General features: G+C 45.7%; 1 protein-coding gene across 1 annotated transcript in view; it reads left to right on the top strand.

Annotated features, from left to right (window-relative positions):
* The window catches only part of cacna1ba (calcium voltage-gated channel subunit alpha1 Ba), a 171,039-nt gene that overhangs the window by 93,640 nt on the left and 59,079 nt on the right, over positions 1-18,320 (top strand). The window contains exons 13-21 of the mRNA XM_088614992.1: positions 2,188-2,397; positions 2,502-2,614; positions 3,556-3,668; positions 5,246-5,377; positions 10,984-11,056; positions 11,396-11,513; positions 12,288-12,355; positions 12,811-12,917; positions 16,538-16,600. Of these exons, the coding sequence (XP_088471118.1) occupies positions 2,188-2,397; positions 2,502-2,614; positions 3,556-3,668; positions 5,246-5,377; positions 10,984-11,056; positions 11,396-11,513; positions 12,288-12,355; positions 12,811-12,917; positions 16,538-16,600 (997 nt within the window). The remainder of the gene's footprint in view (positions 1-2,187; positions 2,398-2,501; positions 2,615-3,555; positions 3,669-5,245; positions 5,378-10,983; positions 11,057-11,395; positions 11,514-12,287; positions 12,356-12,810; positions 12,918-16,537; positions 16,601-18,320) is intronic.

Raw genomic sequence — 18,320 nt, 5'->3', positions numbered from 1 at the left:
CTCTCTCAAAGCCGGGCCTGTGTGAGGGGGCGCTCTGAAATGTCAGGTCAACTCTTATTAATTCACAGCATTAGGTTTGCAGCATGACAGACTCACACAGGCCTGATACAGAGGAGGGGGGCCCGTTTAGCCACAGCTGAAATAATTGAAGGACTGCAGAGAATAACTTGCAGTTAAAACTGTGAAATGGGAAGCCACAGTGGTTGATTAATTCAAGTTTGTCTTAACTGCCAACCGTCTGTCCTCCAGATTTCATTACAAGAACCTGAAAGATGTGTTCAGTTCACATTTCAGTCTTTTAAAAAAGAATATTGTTGGGAATGCAAGGCACTCCACTCCTGGCTTGGGAAAAGACTCAGGAGTTCTTTGATTGGTAACCAGCAACATATACAGTACTGTATATACAGAATTCAAACTTATTTTTTTATTTTTCTTTTCTGGGCATTTGAGTAAATTAAACCCAGAAAATGTCCAGTACCTACCTAATTTAATCAGCCGCTGGGTTCTTGATTGTGGTTTCTTCTGCTTTAAGTGGAAAAAACTTGTTTAACCCATCTTTTCCTGAACTTTCTGACCCCTGACTCTCACGAAAACCCATTTCCTAGGTAATTGAAAATAAGACATTTATGGGTCTCATGATATCTTCTTAGCTAATGGGTAACCAGCTAGGATTGCTGATTGCAGGATAGTAGATGTGAGGGAAGGGATAGTAGTAATACCAGCAGAAGCAGAGGTATGAACAGTAGAAATCTTAGTATTACTTCTTAGCAGTACTAGCAGGCACAGTCTTAAGAGCAAAAGCAGTGTAACAGCAGTAATTGGCAGCAGCAGTGTCAGAAGATGTAGTGGTCCATAGGCAGTAGCGTCACAGTACTATCTTGGTTGACTTCACTCGAACACCAGTCTTAGACACAATCTGAAGATCAAATCTAACCAGGGTTTATGAACTCTGCCCATTGTCATTAAACATGCAGTGCTGAGCAAATTCAAACAAAAGCCTAAAAAAAAGACTGCAAATGAATAATGACAGTAGCCAAAAGAAGTATGCTTAATAAGGGAAAGATTTGCTACTACAGTATCTGTGGCCTCGGTTTTTAATGGCACTTAAAGCCTTGAAATTCTGCTGCCCAAGTGCTTTCAGACTGAGTCAGAAATTAGATCCACATGAGGGAGTCTTAATTATTTCGGATTTTATATTTGGTTTGAGTTAAAAAGTCCTCAGCGCTGCAGAAAGGCATGAATAGTGATCTAAACGAATGTTACAGTGCACGTTCCAGTGTCAGAAACACGTGGTGCTTCAGGAGTTTAATCTGTGCTCAAAATAGCCTGAATAATGATTATTCCTGGGCTCATTCAAGAGGAGTAATGAGGTGGTAATAGTATGATTTTTCACTTTTTTAATGCCCAGCTGACATTTGGGATTAATTTAAGATTTGAGGTTTTTAATATAGCTCAGGAGCAGTGTCTGCAGGGACTGTGAGCAGGAGAGAAGAGGGCTGCTCCAGCAGCAGGCTTCCCTTTCCACTCCCACAACCTCGCAGCCAGCTGGCGAAGGGGCTTGGTGGGTCGAGTGTTCGTGTGGGCGTGCACTCGGGGGAGTGGCGGGACCAGAGGGGGGAGGACGTCACCGGCCCAGCCTCACACAGTGAGGGCAGACTTGGGGTCGTGCTCTGCAGGGCCGCCAGTGAGGGCCGAGGAGGTCTCTGGAAGCGGCCACTCTCTCGGCTGATTAAAGCACTGCCCTGCAGCTTGGGAGCCCCGGTCCTGCAGGTTTTCCAAAACTGATTGGGTTAAGCCTTTAAAAACCCCTCTCGCAGAATCAGCTATTAGATTATTACCCAGTCAGTTCCTATTTGCTTGCTGCCATTGGGAAGAGTTCTTCTACAGGTGGGCGTGCCCGTGAGTGGGCCCCTCTGTGCCTTATTGATTAAAAAAAAGAGCATTGAAGGCAGTGGAAACTCATCTTTTGCAGAGATAATGCAGCACCCCCGCCCCGCCCCTTCTAGAACTGTAGAGCTGTGAGTGGCATTTCGTTTTACTTCCTTGTGCATGCTCTGTTCCAAGTTAACTGGATAAAAAGGAAGTGTTTGGATTTAACACGTCCTCAAATTTTGAGGAAGGGCTTCGCAGGCGGGTGGGTGCGGCCGGTCGGCCCTGACCCGTGTTCTCTGTCCCGACGCTGTCCAGGCTCCCCGTTCGCCCGCACCAGCCTGAAGAGCGGCAAGAACGAGAGCTCCTCCTACTTCCGGCGGAAGGAGAAGAGGCTGCGGTTCTTCATCCGCCGCATGGTCAAGTCGCAGAGCTTCTACTGGATCGTCCTGTGCCTGGTGGCCCTGAACACGCTGTGCGTGGCCATCGTGCACTACGACCAGCCGGACTGGCTCACCAAGGCGCTGTGTAGGTCCCGTGTGCTGCACCCCCACGTCACCTGTGCACCGCTGGGCCGCACAGTTAACCCTCACGTCGTCTGTCTTGTTTTTCTGGGTGGCATGGTGTTCCAGACTTGGCTGAGTTTGTGTTCCTGGGCCTCTTTCTGACCGAGATGACCTTGAAGATGTATGGGCTGGGACCCAGAAACTACTTTCACTCTTCTTTCAATTGCTTTGATTTTGGGGTGAGTCCCGAGTCGACGAACACACCCCACCCAACAGTCCAGTTTTCCCTTTCACACCACATTCCCTTCTCTTTCATCCCTGAAAGCCCTTCTTCACAGGAAAGGAAGAGTGTGTCTCTCTTGATGGTTCTCAATCATCTGGTTTGGGCCATTCCCAGTCCTCGTTTCTGGGGTGGGTCTGAGTACATGTTAAACCGTGGTCTAGGCTTGAAGTACAACAGTTTACATGATAGATATATATAGGAGAGTTTTTTGCCATTTGGACATGTACAATGGGATTGTTATTTGTACCGTTCTCTCAGAACACGCACAGTAGAACAGACAGCACCACACAATGTAGACAGTGCATTCCAACACAGTAAGCCTACTGTATCTATGAGAAGCCAGTTATCAGGGGGTTCTAGGTAAGGGTTATGTTAGAGGTCCTGATTCTTTTCACTAAAGTGCTGTGCAAATTCCAGGGGATGGTCTTCTTCCTCCACTGCAGTGCAGCCCCAGCCAGGAGGCACAGCAGATCAGGAAGGGGGGGAGGGAGGGAAGAGAGGAGAGGGGGAACTGCTTCACCAGGTGAAATAAGGGAGAGTTGTGCGGAGACCAGCCTGTTCAAGCCCTGAGTGGTGTTTAGCCAGGACACTATACTGTAGTTAACACCTCTACTGCTATGAACAGGAGTTTTAATTCCCAGGTAGTCAGAACCTTGGTTTAATGTCATATTTTAAAGGATAGCCCCTCCCACAGCACCATACTGGGGTACTGGGTGTAATGGTGGGGCAATTGTAGTCCACATATACAAAGAGCACCACCATGAGACTAGGCTAGAAGTTGGTAGCTCTGCTGTCAAACCCTGAAGTAGTTTAAGGGATAAAAGAAGCTAATTTCCTAATGAAGATAATTTCCTGGCTTCACTCTTTGTATCCTGTTCCTCTTGTTCTCTTTGCCAGGTGATAGTGGGTAGTATTTTTGAGGTGGTCTGGGCAGCAGTGAAGCCCGGGGCCTCATTCGGCATCAGTGTCCTGAGAGCCCTGCGTCTGCTCAGGATTTTCAAAGTAACAAAGTAAGTCTGCTTCCTTCCCATCGCCTCCCTTTAATACACATGGGGCTTGATCTATTCAGGTTCTGTAATATACACATTCAGAGGGGCCAAAGACATCCTGACTAGTTTCACTGTTGTCTCTAAATTGCCCCCTCTGTGCTCGTGTGTGCCCTGCAGCGGACTGGTGTCCTGCCCCGCTCCTGTGCTGCAGGCGACCCTCACCAGAAATAAGCAGTTTTCTGATACTGAATGACTGGATGAATGGACTAACCAGCACAATGCCCCCACCTTGCCGGTCTACAGGCAAATGATTTTTTTCCAGTTATCATCGGTTAAAACCAATAACCTCAAGCCCTAAATACTGTACACTCTACAGGCTGCTGCATCATTCTGCTCATTTTGCCTCTGTGTCTTTTAATTTTGTTCCCTTTTCATTTATTCCCTTCGGTGCACTGATCCACACCTGAAACGTGCTTATTTATAGACGGAGGACTGGTTTCTGGTTCGGAATTCTTTTTTAAGGGCACAAGAATCATTGTCATCTTCAGTCAACAAGAAGCATTTCCTGCAGCTTGTTCCAGCTTCACCCTGCTGGGAAATCAGTTTTCATTTAACTTAATTGCAAATCAACACAGAGAGACAGGATGTTGTCGAAACCCTGCATGTTAAATCTAATACACTCAGAAGATGTCTTTGAAGGGCAAATTTGTTCTACGTTTCTCTTTCTGTTTACAGTTTGTATATTATAGTATTCTAAGAAAGATATAATATGTTTGTGGTTAATAACCCAATTAAAAATGCACTTAAGCTAATTTGGAGAGCAGTTGTCTTTTGTGGTGCATTTAAACGTAATGTGGGGTCATGTGTCAGTTTGTGAGGATTTAGCATGAAGAAATTACATTCTGCCGCTTATTGGATTAAGATTGGATATCTGTGTGGACAAAAGAGTGCAACAGATTGTGTATTTGGTGGGCATGGGACCCTGCATCTAACAGTGAGATCCATCAAAACAATTAACACTTAATTGATGACATTTCAATTAAACATTTACGGTATGGCAGATAAGAAGGATGTAAACAGGCTCTTGGATTGAGTTTTATCACCGTTAGATGTGCTTTACTGTGCGTTGTCCGTACTGATCCTCAGCACCAGCCTCGCGTTTTATTATCGAAGTAATCCTGCAATCGACAAGCCAGTATTCAGAGTCACATGCGCAGTGGCATAGAAATAGCACCGGTGTCAGATTTAAGAGAGTTATACATTGCACTGCGTCAGGGAGCGGAGGCGTGCACTTTCAAATCCAGCCACATTAGCTGCAGCAGTTTACAATGCAGGAAAGTTATTATTATCTAATAAATACTAGATGTACTTATAATTGTGTGAGTGGGAGGACAATCAGGTTATGAATCAGTTTACATTTCCAACAGAAATGTCTTTCCCCTGGGCCTTGGAGTGGTGTGCGATACTGTATATGAGAGCCCATAACCAAGTGCTGCATTATCCATTCTTCTGGACAGTTCACCTGATGTCCTGTATACCCTTCTGTCCGCCTGCCTGTCTTTCTCGTTGTCTGCCCGTGTGGCTGTCTCGCTGTGCAGGTACTGGAACTCTCTGCGGAACCTGGTGGTGTCCCTGCTCAACTCCATGAAGTCCATCATCAGCCTGCTCTTCCTCCTCTTCCTCTTCATCGTCGTCTTCGCTCTGCTGGGCATGCAGCTTTTCGGCGGCCAGTGAGTACTCTCCCCCCTGTCCCTGTTCACCAGCCCCTCGCTTCACCCGGATACATTAACAGTCTTTCTCACCCCTCTGCATGGCGCAGCGCTCTTGCACACGCAGGGCTCAGGGCACTGAATTTGTAAAAAAAAGTAGCTTTTCACACTGGCTTCTGTGCAAAACCATGCATGAATGTACTATTTACAAAGTCCCCTTGCTTTGTAAAATATAATGTGCATACTGTACAATACACTAGTTATGGAAGAGAAATCTGCATTGTTGTTCTTAAGCTTTAAAGTAGTGTAATTTGATAGAATTGCAAAGTCTGTTTTAGATGTGGAAAGCACTAAAGTAATAAAAAAGAGGTTCTAAACAGTGAGCTACGTAGTCCCAAATTTATATTATGGCGTAAGTGCACTATAGCAGCTCAGTAGATCTGAGATTCCCTTTGGCATAGTACTATCAAGACGGTTTTCTGTAGATCTTACAATACGTCTTACTATAGTACTGTTCTGTCCATTTCATTAAAAAAGTGTTACAGTGTCACTGCCATATTCATATCCCTATGAAAACATAAAAAACATGAGTTCATAAAAATGCTGAAGTGTTCTGTTGTGTTAATAAAAAGATAAACTGTATTATTCCTGGCAGTGGCATGTTGTTTTAATCACATGAGATCACAGTTCCTTTCCTCTTTTTTATTGTGCTTCACTTTGGAATTGTGTTTATGAGCTATGCAGATGTGCAGGAAACTGGGAATTTAGGATTTCCATCCCACAAATTTGGAAATTGATCCTTCCCATCAGTATAACACAGTGGTCACATTGCTTTATGCAAGCAAGTTAGATGTTTCTTTTACATTCATAAGAAAAACTTTACCACATTAGATGTAAATGTATTGTCCAAACTGATCCTAATAGGAGATGAAGCAAAACAAATACCTGTCTCATTGAAATGATTGGGAGCTCACCGAGAACTGAAAGGAAAGATAATCCAGTCTTTTGCTCATCGGAGACATGTTATGGATACTCCTGAGCAGCATTCTGATTCAAAGAATTAAGTAATTGTTCAATTTCATTTTTGGTCTGGTAGTTCATTGCAATTGTTTATGATAAAACTTCACAGTAACTTCCCTTCAACACTTTTTTAAGAATCAAAGCTCATTTTTTAGGGATTTTCAAATCCTACATTTTTAGCACCTCTCTTTTGACATACAGGCGGCCACATAGTGGATCTCAGCTCATGCCTCCTAACTCTTTCTGATGACCTTCCCGCATACAGACGTCTCTCTGTTCTCCTGCCACGAACATCTAGTGGTAGTTTATTCACAAGGCTGTAGGTACACTTGAGGCAGGCAAAAGGGCAGAATCCTGAGCTGCTACTTCCAGACATCCGAGTTGACAGCTCCTCCTCTGAGGAGCCGTTTTATTCCGTCTCTCCGGATCTATCCGGCCTGCAGTCCCAGTGGTCCACGTTGTTGGCGTACAATCTTAACGCAGGTGAGAGATCCCTGCTGACTGTGACTGCCGCTTAGTCAAGCGCGGGTGCTGAGAGACACAAAAATCGCTTTTCTTCAAAGGGAGAAGCTTGGAGAAAACCACACACAAGGTGTACAGTAGTTCAGGTGGGTAGCTGCGTCAGCATGTGTAGGCTGCAAAGGAAAAAGTAATAGGTTTATTCCATGCTGAAAAAAAGAAGAAAGAGAACACAACGTTTCGGCCGTGGAGCCTTCTTCAGGTGTGAGCAAGGTGTACAGTTTGTTTTCAGGATTCTGCCGCCTGGGATTAACCCTGCAGTGCAATTCTCCCAATACACAGCAGAACTCCTGGGTGCATTAGCCTAATGTGTAGAGTGCATTAGCCCTGTCAGGTTGTCTTCACTGTGCCTGTTTAATTTGACCTGGGACGTTGTACCTCAACCCCAGGCCAGGGTTCTGGGGTTCTGTCAAGCCAGCGGGAATTCTAGAGACTGGATAGGTCGGATGTGGTCATGGTCAAACTGAGACAGTCGGCAGTAGCCGCAGATAGGCAGGATTGCTCACGCTGGTTTGCTGTGTACATCAGAAGGTCAGTGTTTGCTCTGACCATACAAGACAGGGGAAAAGAAATAGCATGGAATTAGTTTAAAAAAATTATTTGCCTTGGAATGCTTCAGGGATGTAAAACTATTTTTTGTGTGTAAATTAATGAAGGGAACATACTAGCATTGCTGTAAAGGGTTGAGGTGGCAGGGATCTGAATTATGCAGGAAACATATTTTCCAGGAAGAGTGTGGTTCACAGGAAAACGCCACAGCACCGTTTCAGTGCTGAAGCAAGAGTTCATTTCGTACTGTACCTGGTATTTCCCTTGCAAACCTTACCTGCATGCTCTGCATCAGAGTAGATGTCACAGTCATTCCTTCCAAGCCTTCATGCTGGTTTCAGTGCTTAACCCTGCTGTATTCCAATGCTGCTTTCCCCTCTTCAATCAACATTAAGGTACAGTTTAGAGGGATTTTTTTAACACACCTTTGTTTTTCTTCAGTTCCTTCACTCAATGAACATTGTGATTTCATCACATTTAAAGAGAGGACAAGGGCTTAACAGCACTCTGAGACAAATGAAGGAATACAAACCCGCAAAATATGCAATTCTATTCACTGATAAATTAGAAAACAGTGCTATCAGGTTAAACTGTGCTCAAAATTAAATTGAAGTTAAGCTACATGAGGATATGAACAGACTGCAGCAATTTAAGAGGAATGTTCTCATTATCATTAAACACTACATTTTATTTGTTTTAACTTAACCAAAAGAATAACTGCAATCAGGAGTTGTTAGCCTCGTGGCTTCACTGGTTTGTGAGATCCTAGCTGTCCCCCGGATGTGTGAACAGGTGGAAACAAGCTAACAGGACTCCATAGACTTGTGAAGCTATAGCACAGCTGACAGGGGATGGGGATGAACAGTGTATACTGATGGAAGGGGCATGTGTAGTTTGAGATGCATGCCCCTTGCATTGAGGGTGCTCTATCTGTGTGTGGGCCTGAAGCTCTGCAGTAAGCAGGGTTATTAATCTTAGCACTTTCCAGCTTTCACATAGCTCAGACAGGGCCAGCCAGAGAGCAGTCAGCAGTAAGTCACGGCAGTGTCGCTCAGCGAACAGTGACAGTGCTGTTTGTGAGTTATGTTGTTGTTGTTGCTGTTGTTTCTCTTGTGGGGCTCCAAACACCGTTTGTTTTATCTTCTCCCTGTTTTCTTCAGTTCCAAGGCGCCAGACACAAGTTCTGACAGGTTTGTTCACCCAGACACTCGTTCAAAATGAGACCCTACCTGGTCCCCCGTGGGGCGCTGTGTGTGACCTCTGACCTCTGAGTTGGGCGTTGGCTGTTGTCCCACTGAAATATTTCAGTAAATATGTGCTGTGAGGGATGTATTGCAAAGCATTTGCACAAAACCTCTGCAAAAGTGTTGTTGTTGTTGTTGTTGTTATTATTTAAAAGTTGTACCAATGTAATTATTTGGTCAGGATTGTCAGTCTAAAAATAAAAGAAAAAACATGTTATTAGAGATTTTGTAAGGTCTTATAAAACATCACTGGCAATTTTCTTACGATAGAATTTGGTTAATTTGTCAGTTCTGAAAATCTTTTTTTAAATAGTTCTACCCTTGAATGAGGTGAATGAAGATCATGCTGCTGGTTTTGTGTGAGTGAGGGTCAATACACCCTCATGGGTTTTAACGCGTGGGGCTGTGCAGTGGGAGAAGGAAGAAGGTGGAATGGCAAACCCACACCGCTCCCCGCGAGACAGACAGACACGTGGCGCTGCTGTGCTGCTCCTGCGGGGGTGTGCTCACGGGGGCACGCCTGGGGAGTCCAGTACAGTCACCATACTCTATACAGCCGTTTGCCTGGAGTTTTAGTCTGGATGAACTTCCTCCTGTGCGCATAAATGTGCTGGATAATTCCCTAGGAGGGAATAAAGAAGGGTCCAGTTCCCTTCGAGTTCCCTGAAGGACAGTGTGTGATCCCCTGCCTCTGCACACCCCAGCTTCTTCCCTTGTTCTAAATGAAACCACGTTATGAAGGTGACTTTCTAAGCTCTTCTGCTTGCACCAGGTGTGGATGGAATGAAATGCAGAAGAATTTGAATGTATTAATGGGCAGTTATATTATCTTATTGCTAGTTTTGCCTCTCTAAACTTTAGGAAAATCGGGGTTGAATCTTGCCATAGGAAAAAAAGGGACTTTAAAACATCCTTTACCAAGCTGATGAGCGCTGATGAGCACTGTATAAGATTGAGAGTTGTATCTGATATCCCCAATGAGCCAGCCTGCCTCCAAGCCTGTAGTGCCTGTGTGCTGTTTATCATGAGAAGAGCTGAGATAGTAACGTTTCCTAAATAGGAGTGAGTGTTTGCCATTCCTGTTGGGGAAAAGGGTTGTTTGTACTACTGTACGAAGTACATGTCTTCCCCCTGGGGCTGTGACCCCCCTGCATCAGTGAGGATTGCTGTGAAGGTTGGGGAAAGACCCGTCGTGTGCCTCCTGTTGTAGCATGCCCAACATGCCGTACTTGTTCGGTGTAAAAGATACAACCTTCACCTTTTCTGAACCCGCGATCTGTAGGGGACCCCTCAGACTGGATCTATTAAAAACAGCCAGAGAGTCATCAGGTGTGCCACTGTGATGTGGGTACCCGCATGTGCTCTGTATGAATACTGTGCGTGTGTGTCACTGTGCCTTACCTTTGTGCCCAGGACTTCCTCAATGAGATGGAATGTCCCCAGAAGCCCCGTGTAATAGAATAACATGGCTAAAGTGAACAGGAAGCCGGTTATCCTTATTATTATACACCCTTTTCATGTTGGCAGTTAACCTATGCAATCCATTGGTATGTCTGTAGTTCGGTTAACTGTGAATTTGATCTGGAGCAGTCCGATGATACAATAACACAGGGCTCTCTAGTTGCCATCTTTGAGTGCCACAGTCAGACTTGTCTCGCTAGGTCAGGCTCTTGTGATCCGCGTCCTGGAAAGCCACCGTGCTGCAAGTTAACCCTGTCAAAGCTTGAGTAAGACGGGGTTGAATTGATGAGATTGACGTTTGAGTGGGGTGGGGACGACGACACATTTTCCTATCTTGCGTAGCTCTTAAATTCTTGGTGGTTTCAAGAAATATCAAAAACTTTCTGGATTGCTGTCTTCAGGTTTCAATCCTATTTTTATTAATATTTTAAAAATAAAAAAATAATTATATTTTATCTTTATTTATTAAAGGTTTATACAGTCTATTAAAGGTGCTTAGTGTTAAGACCTATAATATACATCCCATTTTTACACTAGAGACTCCTTCACAGCAGTTCTAAGCACCTGTACCTGTAGCACTGCCAGATATTTTCAGTCTCTTGAGAACTGAGTTTACTTTCCTTGTGTTTTAGTCCCTTCTTCATGGCATACAATGGATTGTATCTAGAATTATGTACCCTGCTCTTGAAAAGTAGATTCCCCAATGCTTCAGTGAAAGTGGTTTGTTCAGACAGTTAACTGTGGCACTGGAAAGTGTGTACCTATACACACTGCATATGCTACAGTTCATGTGGGGGGACAGGTGACTTAAAAATATTATTCTCTCTTCCTCAGGTTTAACTTTGAGGATGAAACTCCCACCACCAACTTCGACACTTTCCCTGCTGCCATTCTCACAGTGTTCCAGGTGAGCTGGTCGCGTGGTGCGAGTATGTCTAGAGGAATCAGGGGGCCTTTCAGCATGGCAACCGTGTGGAGCAATAAACTCATCACTGGAAGGCTGGGGGTTCCCAAATTCCAGACGGGGCACTGCTCTAATATCCTTGAGAAAGGCACAATGCTCTCTTATTGCAGTAGAATCCCCTGCTGCATAAATGGGTCAAGATCCCTGAGGTATGATGTCTTTGAACCTTCCACTCGCTTGACAGCTCTGTAAGAGGAAAGGCTCCATGGTGCAGCAGAATACGTTTTCATTTTTCTCATGCATGTGCTGTATGAACACAGCAATTACTCTGCCACTGCTTAGATCCTAACAGGAGAGGACTGGAATGCCGTGATGTATCATGGGATTGAGTCGCAGGGCGGTGTGCGAAGAGGAATGCTCTCCTCCATCTACTTCATTGTCCTGACGCTGTTCGGTAACTGTATCCTTTGTGCTGCAGGAACTGCGTTAGACAGAAGCGGGCAGGGCGTGGATTTCAGGTGGGAGTGGCTGTCAGCCGGTCCAATCACAGCCAGGGGGAGTAAAAGAGGGAGGGGCAGGGGACACGGGCACTAATGGGACAACAGGCAAAATTGTCTGCTTACCTGAACAACAATATTCCACTTTTTATATTGCCATATAGAAATAAAACTATTCTTAAGAAGAAAAAATGTTGCAGGTGTAGGTTTACAAGTATTTGTTGCACCCTTGCTTAATGATTAGCCCTTAACTGAACTTTAGGGCCTGGGCCAATTAAGCAATTAAGGCTCAAAGCAGGAATTGGTTTATTTTTAGGTGTAAAGTCCTGTAATGGCATGGAATGAAGGTGCAAAGCTTGCTTTTCATTTCAACAGTCCTCTTTCCCTTTGACCACACGAGACTGAAAGAATGTCGATCAACAAATTATTAAAGCAAACACAAAAGCCAGGCAGAGGTTACATGGATGTAGGACTCCAGAGAGCTTTCTCTGCCTCCCATGCTTCTCCTGCTGCCAAAAAAGAAAATCACGTGTCTTTTTGAAATCCTCTGCTATTCATGGAGCGTGCTTTGCTAATGAGATGAATCAGTGGTGCAGTGGGAATTGAGCGGGGAATGAAGACCTGTGTGTGTATGTGTGTACACTCCTAGGCACGTGTGTGTGATTCGGGGAATGAGCAGTCCCTCTTCCCTGAGCCGCCAGTGTATCCAGAGTTTTCCTGAGCTGCTGGCTAAACAGACACGCTCCTCAACGTCTTCTTGGCCATTGCCGTTGACAACCTGGCTAATGCGCAGGAGCTAACGAAGGTAGGCTTGGGCCCAGGCCGCTGCCCTGTTCATGACTTCGGCACGCCTGCGAGCTGAAGAACTAGACAGCAGTCTGGACAGACACCCAGGAAGGAATATTCCCCTTTTATGTTGTGCAGTAATGAGTACAAAACCCCCTTTTAACTATTCTTACTACATTCTCTTAAGTTTCCTCTCTTAAATGCATATTCAGCTATCAGCATTTGTTGAAATTCTCCAGTGAATGTGCCTGTTAGCACCGAATATTCTGTGTTTTTAACCTTGTAATCTCATTCTGTAGCAGAGTCTTTCCGTGTTTTCGTGGTCCTTCAACAGCAGAGTCGTTTTTGCAGCATCCCGGGGAATTTTGATTGTTTTAACGCCGGTCCGTTCGGGGCTGTCTCTCGTCCTGGTTTGTGTTTGTGCGCGTGCGCGCGCGTGCGTGTCTGACGGATATCTCTGTTCCGACTGGCCAGGACGAGGAAGAGCAAGAGGAAGCCACCAGTAAAAAGCTTGCCCTCCAAAAGGCCAAGGAGGTAAAGGAGGTCAGCCCCATGTCGGCAGCTAACATTTCCATCGCAGCGTAAGTCATGAGGCATCAGACCCCAGGCCCTGCACCCCTTCCCTTTCCCTGCCCCCCACCTTGAGCTGTGCTGCTCTGCAGAAGCCAGATGTGTGTCGACTGTGTCCCCTTTCTCCCCTGACCCTTTGAGTGGCGCCCCAGACAACTAACACAGTATTCTGCCCAGTCTGTGCCCATAGTGTGCCCTCTGTGCTCTCTTGATGCTTTTTTTTTGCTGTTGCTCAATGATATGATTTTGTGAAGTTTATAGTTTTGAGTTCTGTTTTGTTGTGCATTATTTTTCTTTTTTTTGTGGGGATGGGGGGGGGCGGGGTGTGGGTTTTCTCATCCTTAATTGACCATCAGTCAGTGTCATCACTGAGAGTCGTTCACGCTGCCCCCGTGGTCCCTGTTTCTGTCCGCTGGCTGGCACCTCCCCCCGGAGGTTTTGTTTTTTTGCCCTATTGCCCCTGTGCCCTCTGTGACACGCGGGGGCCAGAAAGGCTGAGGGATGTACATGAGGGGCTGATGCTCGGCGTTCGTTTTACTCCGAGCAGATAGAGCTGTTCTCTCCGGGCCTCCACCAGGCTCGCGGTTCCGATCGTTGGACCTGCTCATTACAGTCTAAAAAAGGGGCAAAGAACCGTTTTGTGAACTGCAGCCAGATTGTTTTATAGAGTGGAGAAATGGTAAAACGGTTGCACACAAAACTTGTTGAGTTGTAGGCGTCGAACAGTCAGGCTGATGTGCTGGTCTTTGTCTCTCTGGAGGCCTGGTGGTTAACAGAAGGCTGACTTGCGCATCATTGTCTTTCCGGTGTGGGGGAATTGCCCAGGCTGATCTGTCCTCTGCAGTGCCCAATGCAGGCCCTCCAGCGGAGCTGCCCCACTCCCTCACACTCCCCCCTCCCCCCCGCAGGCTGTAGTGAGGGAGAGCGCACACTTGTTTGACCACTGGACAGTGAGACTGTCGGCGCTGCATTCAGAATCGGGCCCTTGTCCTTGCGCAGTAATCTCGGCAACTGATCAGAGAGCTTAAAAATAGTCTCTCGTTCTCCCGAGTCGCTCTGTGACCTTTTCTTCTCGTGCTGCTGCTGTGCTGCCTGATTCGCCACCAGCAAGCTGGAGGATTGAAAAGTTAGAAGAGGTGAGGAGGTGCGTGCAGCTGGCAGGGTGTTAGTGACTGCAGTTTGAGATCTTGCACATAACGATACCAGTTTGAAGTCCTTGGGCAGTCCTGACTGTCAGTGGCTTCTTCAGCGTCCGTCTCACTCTGCTTTTCCAGCAGAGTTCTGTTTTCACCCGGCTTCAGAGGCCTTGCTACTTGATGCAGTTTGGCCTAGATATTGTGAAATACTCCAGCTGACAGAATAAAGAGCGCTTTTTTACTGGACACTCGGTGTTTTGTGCTGCAGGCCTGCACTGGTACCCCCCTAATACTGATGGTGGCAGTAAAAAAAATAGAGGGGGTTGGGGGGTGGGGGGGGGGGCATCGACCTCTCATGTACACAGCCGAAATCATGCTATAATGGTCTGCACACTCATGAATCCCCTGCGCCGTGTGCAGATCTCCACATGCGTTCAGAAGCAGCCCTGTATGATCAGCTCTCTCCGTTAATCCCCGGGTTTGCTGTAAAAAGCGTTTGAGCGGACCCTGTGTGTAGTGCTTTGGCTGTGTGCTTGAGTGCAAGGCAGCTGAACCCAGCTTCTCACCCTGAGCCCTAAGATGTTGGCAAGCTGGTAAGTGTACTCCGATCCCCGCCACAGCGGCTCAGGAGGGGCTTCCCTCTGACCTTCCAGTGTTTACAAAGTCATTCCTGTTGTGGGTGTTACTGTCGTTGTGGTTATTGTCACTATCTGCTGGTTTTCAATGATCAGACTTTGTCGTAGCATGTACTGTATTTGGATTATTTTTTTTCATTTTTTATGGGTTTTGTTAAGTTGTAGTGGAAAGAGTGCTTTGAATTGGTTGCAAGAATTGTAAGAGTACTGATGAATGGAAGAGGGACTTTAGCTTTCAGGTCTCCAGAGCAGTGCATGTCAGGTTCACTCCACTGAAAGTTTTACAGTGGGGAATTGATCATGGCTCTTCACATGCTGCAGTGAATACTCTGATAGAAGTAAATCATGGTTTAAAACTTCAGAAAACCACTGCAAAAGCTGGATAAAATGGCAGCTGTAGTACACAGATATCTAGGATAATGGCAGATGTTGCAGACACCAGATATCTGAAGTATGTAATCCAAGCTCACATATCCCAGCTCAGGGCCTCTTCTGGACTCAGTACTGAAACAAGGACACATGGGGTCATAATGTGAACCGAGAATGGAATCCAGAAAGTACTTCATTACACCGTGCAGGTGTCTGGAACAGGCTCCCTAGGCACCTGTTGGAGGACCCAACTCTGATGGGCTTAATAGCCTCCTCTTGCTTGTGTCTTGGCATGTTCTTATTAAGAACAAGGAGAAGTGATTGAATTGGTCCTGTTATCATTTGATTTAGTTCAGTAAGATCTGAGTTGCAGTGAAACGCCATCAGACATTCTGGCCCTCCTGTAACATTGTTCCAGGTTGGACATCAGGGCCTCTGTGTCCTGGCTTTGCTCCTTGTTTGTCTCAGTGATTTTACTCCAATCATTAACCTTCGTTAGGTATTACAGTCTAATGACCAAATTCACAGAAAGCTGCCAGTTCCAGGAGACTCTAAAAAAGCTCACAGGTTACATGTAATCTCCAGATTTCTCAGGGCCTGGAAACATTGGAATGGTTTAATTATTTTTAATTATTATTAGTGGAATTAAGCAATCAATTACGTAAATGAAAGCTCAGCTTGAGTGAAAATTATAGCAGGGTTTTGCAGAGTAGTGAGAATGTTGCCGTGGTATAGTTTTGACTGAAAACACGTACTGTATGTTACAGGGTGTGTATTCACAACAAGCATCTTAGGGCACAGAAACAATCCTGAGAGCTGGTCTGCACACCTGCGAGTGACTGGAGAAATCACTTGGAGTTAAAGAAAGATTTGACACCAAATTGGAAGCCAATCAACTTTCAATGCACTCTTTCCTTTATTATTATTATTATTATTATTATTATTATTTAGAAAATACTAAACCTGTATGTTTTAGGAATTAAGGACATTTCCAAAGTCGCTTTCTTCTTAAATTGGGGCAGGTGGAAATCTCTTATGCTTGGCGAGTCTTGAAATAAGCAACTGCAGGACACACGGTATCACATATCTTAACGATCTCCCCCTCGTTTGTCCTGGCGTTCCTTATTTCAACATAAGCAGGCGCGTTTTCCACCACAGAGGTTAAACGGACTCTCAGCGGCTTTGGAAATAGCTCTCTTGCGCTGGACGAGAGAGTTGGAAATCAGATTTTTGTCTTTTCTTTAACAGTTGTCCGTTTATCCTACATTTGCTTCTTTCTGTGTTGGTTTCGCTGTGCGTCTGGTTTTGGTTTCGAAGCGAGGCGGCAGGGAGCATGGAGCTGCGGACCTGCGATGGGACAGACTCCTCGCGCTGTAGCTGGCCCTGCCCGCCGCCGCCGGCTCTCCGGCCTCTCCGGCCTCTTCCCGGCCTGTGTTTTTTTAATTTATTTATTTCTTCTGTCTCATCTTTCTTTGTTTTTTGCATGTGCAGTTTTGTAAAGCAAAATCGAGGTGCTCTATCACGCAGCTCGTCCGTGTCCAGCGTTAACTCACCGTGAGTTTGCTCTCTGTTTTAAAATATTCTCCAACCCTTTAAAACCCTTCCCAGTATCCTGCCATTCTTCACATCATCTTGGGTCTTTCCTTCACTTTATCTCTATATATTCTCTACATCTCAGGGCTGAATGTTGTGCAGTGTATACATACACATATTTCTATATCGCATCATGTAGGTATGTGTGTACAGTATATCAATACACTGACCTGAATTTTAATTGACCTCTCTATAGTAGCAGCTGCTCTCAAGAGCATTTTCCTTCCACTGTGATGCCTTTTCCCTCTGTCTCAGTTCATGCTTTTTTACTCTGACTTGTTAACTTTTCCTTTGTATCGGAATACTTGACAAATGTATGTGAAGATACGAGTTGGTATCAAGACGTCCATCTGTTCCAAACTCTTGGACCCTTGATAGGTCGCAATTGAATGTAATTAGAAACCCCCTTCAGATGAGCTGAGGCTTTGCGTTTTGAAGATTTTCAGTCTGATGTCAAGTATTGTTTTGGAGAGGGATTCTCTATGATAGTGTTGCTAACATCCGATTAAGTAGAGGTGCTTACTGTGCTGCGGATGTTGTTTAAGTGCTGTGTTATAGGCACTCTGCAAAGACAGGAGACAGAAAAAAATGGTGATTATAGCCTCTTAGTAGTGGCTGTCCTGTTTTCAGTAACGAATGAATGAATCGAGTGATAAAGTGAATAATGGAATTTACATCTGTATTCGGCTCTTCCAGGAATAATTCCATGGTTTTTGTAAGAGGGTCTCCCACCCTCAGAGTCCAAACAATCCTGTTAGGTGCGTTCTGATGAGCTTGCTGAAGTACACAGAATATGTTCACCAGTGGTGATTCTCTTGCGTGTAGGATGACAATATGAATGTCTCAGTGTGTTTTTCTAAAGCAGGAGGCAAATGCTCTCATCCCCGGAGGTTTGATATTTTCTCAGGTGCCCTTCTCCACTGCTTATTTACAAAGGAACTAGGTCAGTGCTGGCTGGGAGCAACCGAGGCTAGATTCAGGCTTGAACCAGAGAGCAGTCCGGCTATTTCAGGAGCTGCTGGCAGCCAGTCCGATTGGGTTCAGCAGAGTGAAACAGAGGGAAAGAGGAGAGAGCTGAGCTTTGGCAAGGAAGCTTATCCTCCTCCTGGAGGCAGCTACACCTGGCGTAGCTGCGTAGCAGCTCAAAAGATGGTGACCTGGTCGTTTAAAAGCAAACATTGTCATTTAACGTGTCTCAGCAGCCCGTACTCAGTCAGATCAGAAACCAACAACCCGGGACAGTAACCCCGCCGCAGTGGGGTCTCCGCGCCTCGCTGTGCTGGGCCTCCGGGGCCGAGGGCACGTCCGCTGCCCCGGGGTGCGCCCCCATGTCCTCCTCGCTGTCACTTGAAGTGGTCCCCCCAGACGGGGCCTTCGTGTCTCCTGTCATCTCCACTAATGCACAGTGATGCCTCTCTGAGCAGGGCTGACCTCTCACTGGTGTGTGGAGCTGAGAGGAAAGAAGTGTGACCGTTTCAAATTCATGCTTTGCAGAATCTACTCGCTGTTCTGGCGTCCTAGTGATTTTGTCCGTGGTATGAATATCATCAGTGGCTTTTGAGTGTGGAGCATGTCAGCCGTAATTGTGTGTGTGGGAGAGAGAGAATTTGTGTGTAGTTCCGGGAAGAGATTGCTGTGGTTACAATCTGTTCATCCATAACTTGAAAGATCTTCTGTCCCT

Source organism: Lepisosteus platostomus, chromosome 21 (genome assembly GCF_059453375.1).
Source record: "Lepisosteus platostomus isolate fLepPlt1 chromosome 21, fLepPlt1.hap1, whole genome shotgun sequence".
Lineage (NCBI taxonomy): Eukaryota > Metazoa > Chordata > Actinopteri > Semionotiformes > Lepisosteidae > Lepisosteus > Lepisosteus platostomus.
Note: the sequence above shows the minus strand (reverse complement) of the source record. Positions and strands in the feature narration are given on the sequence as shown.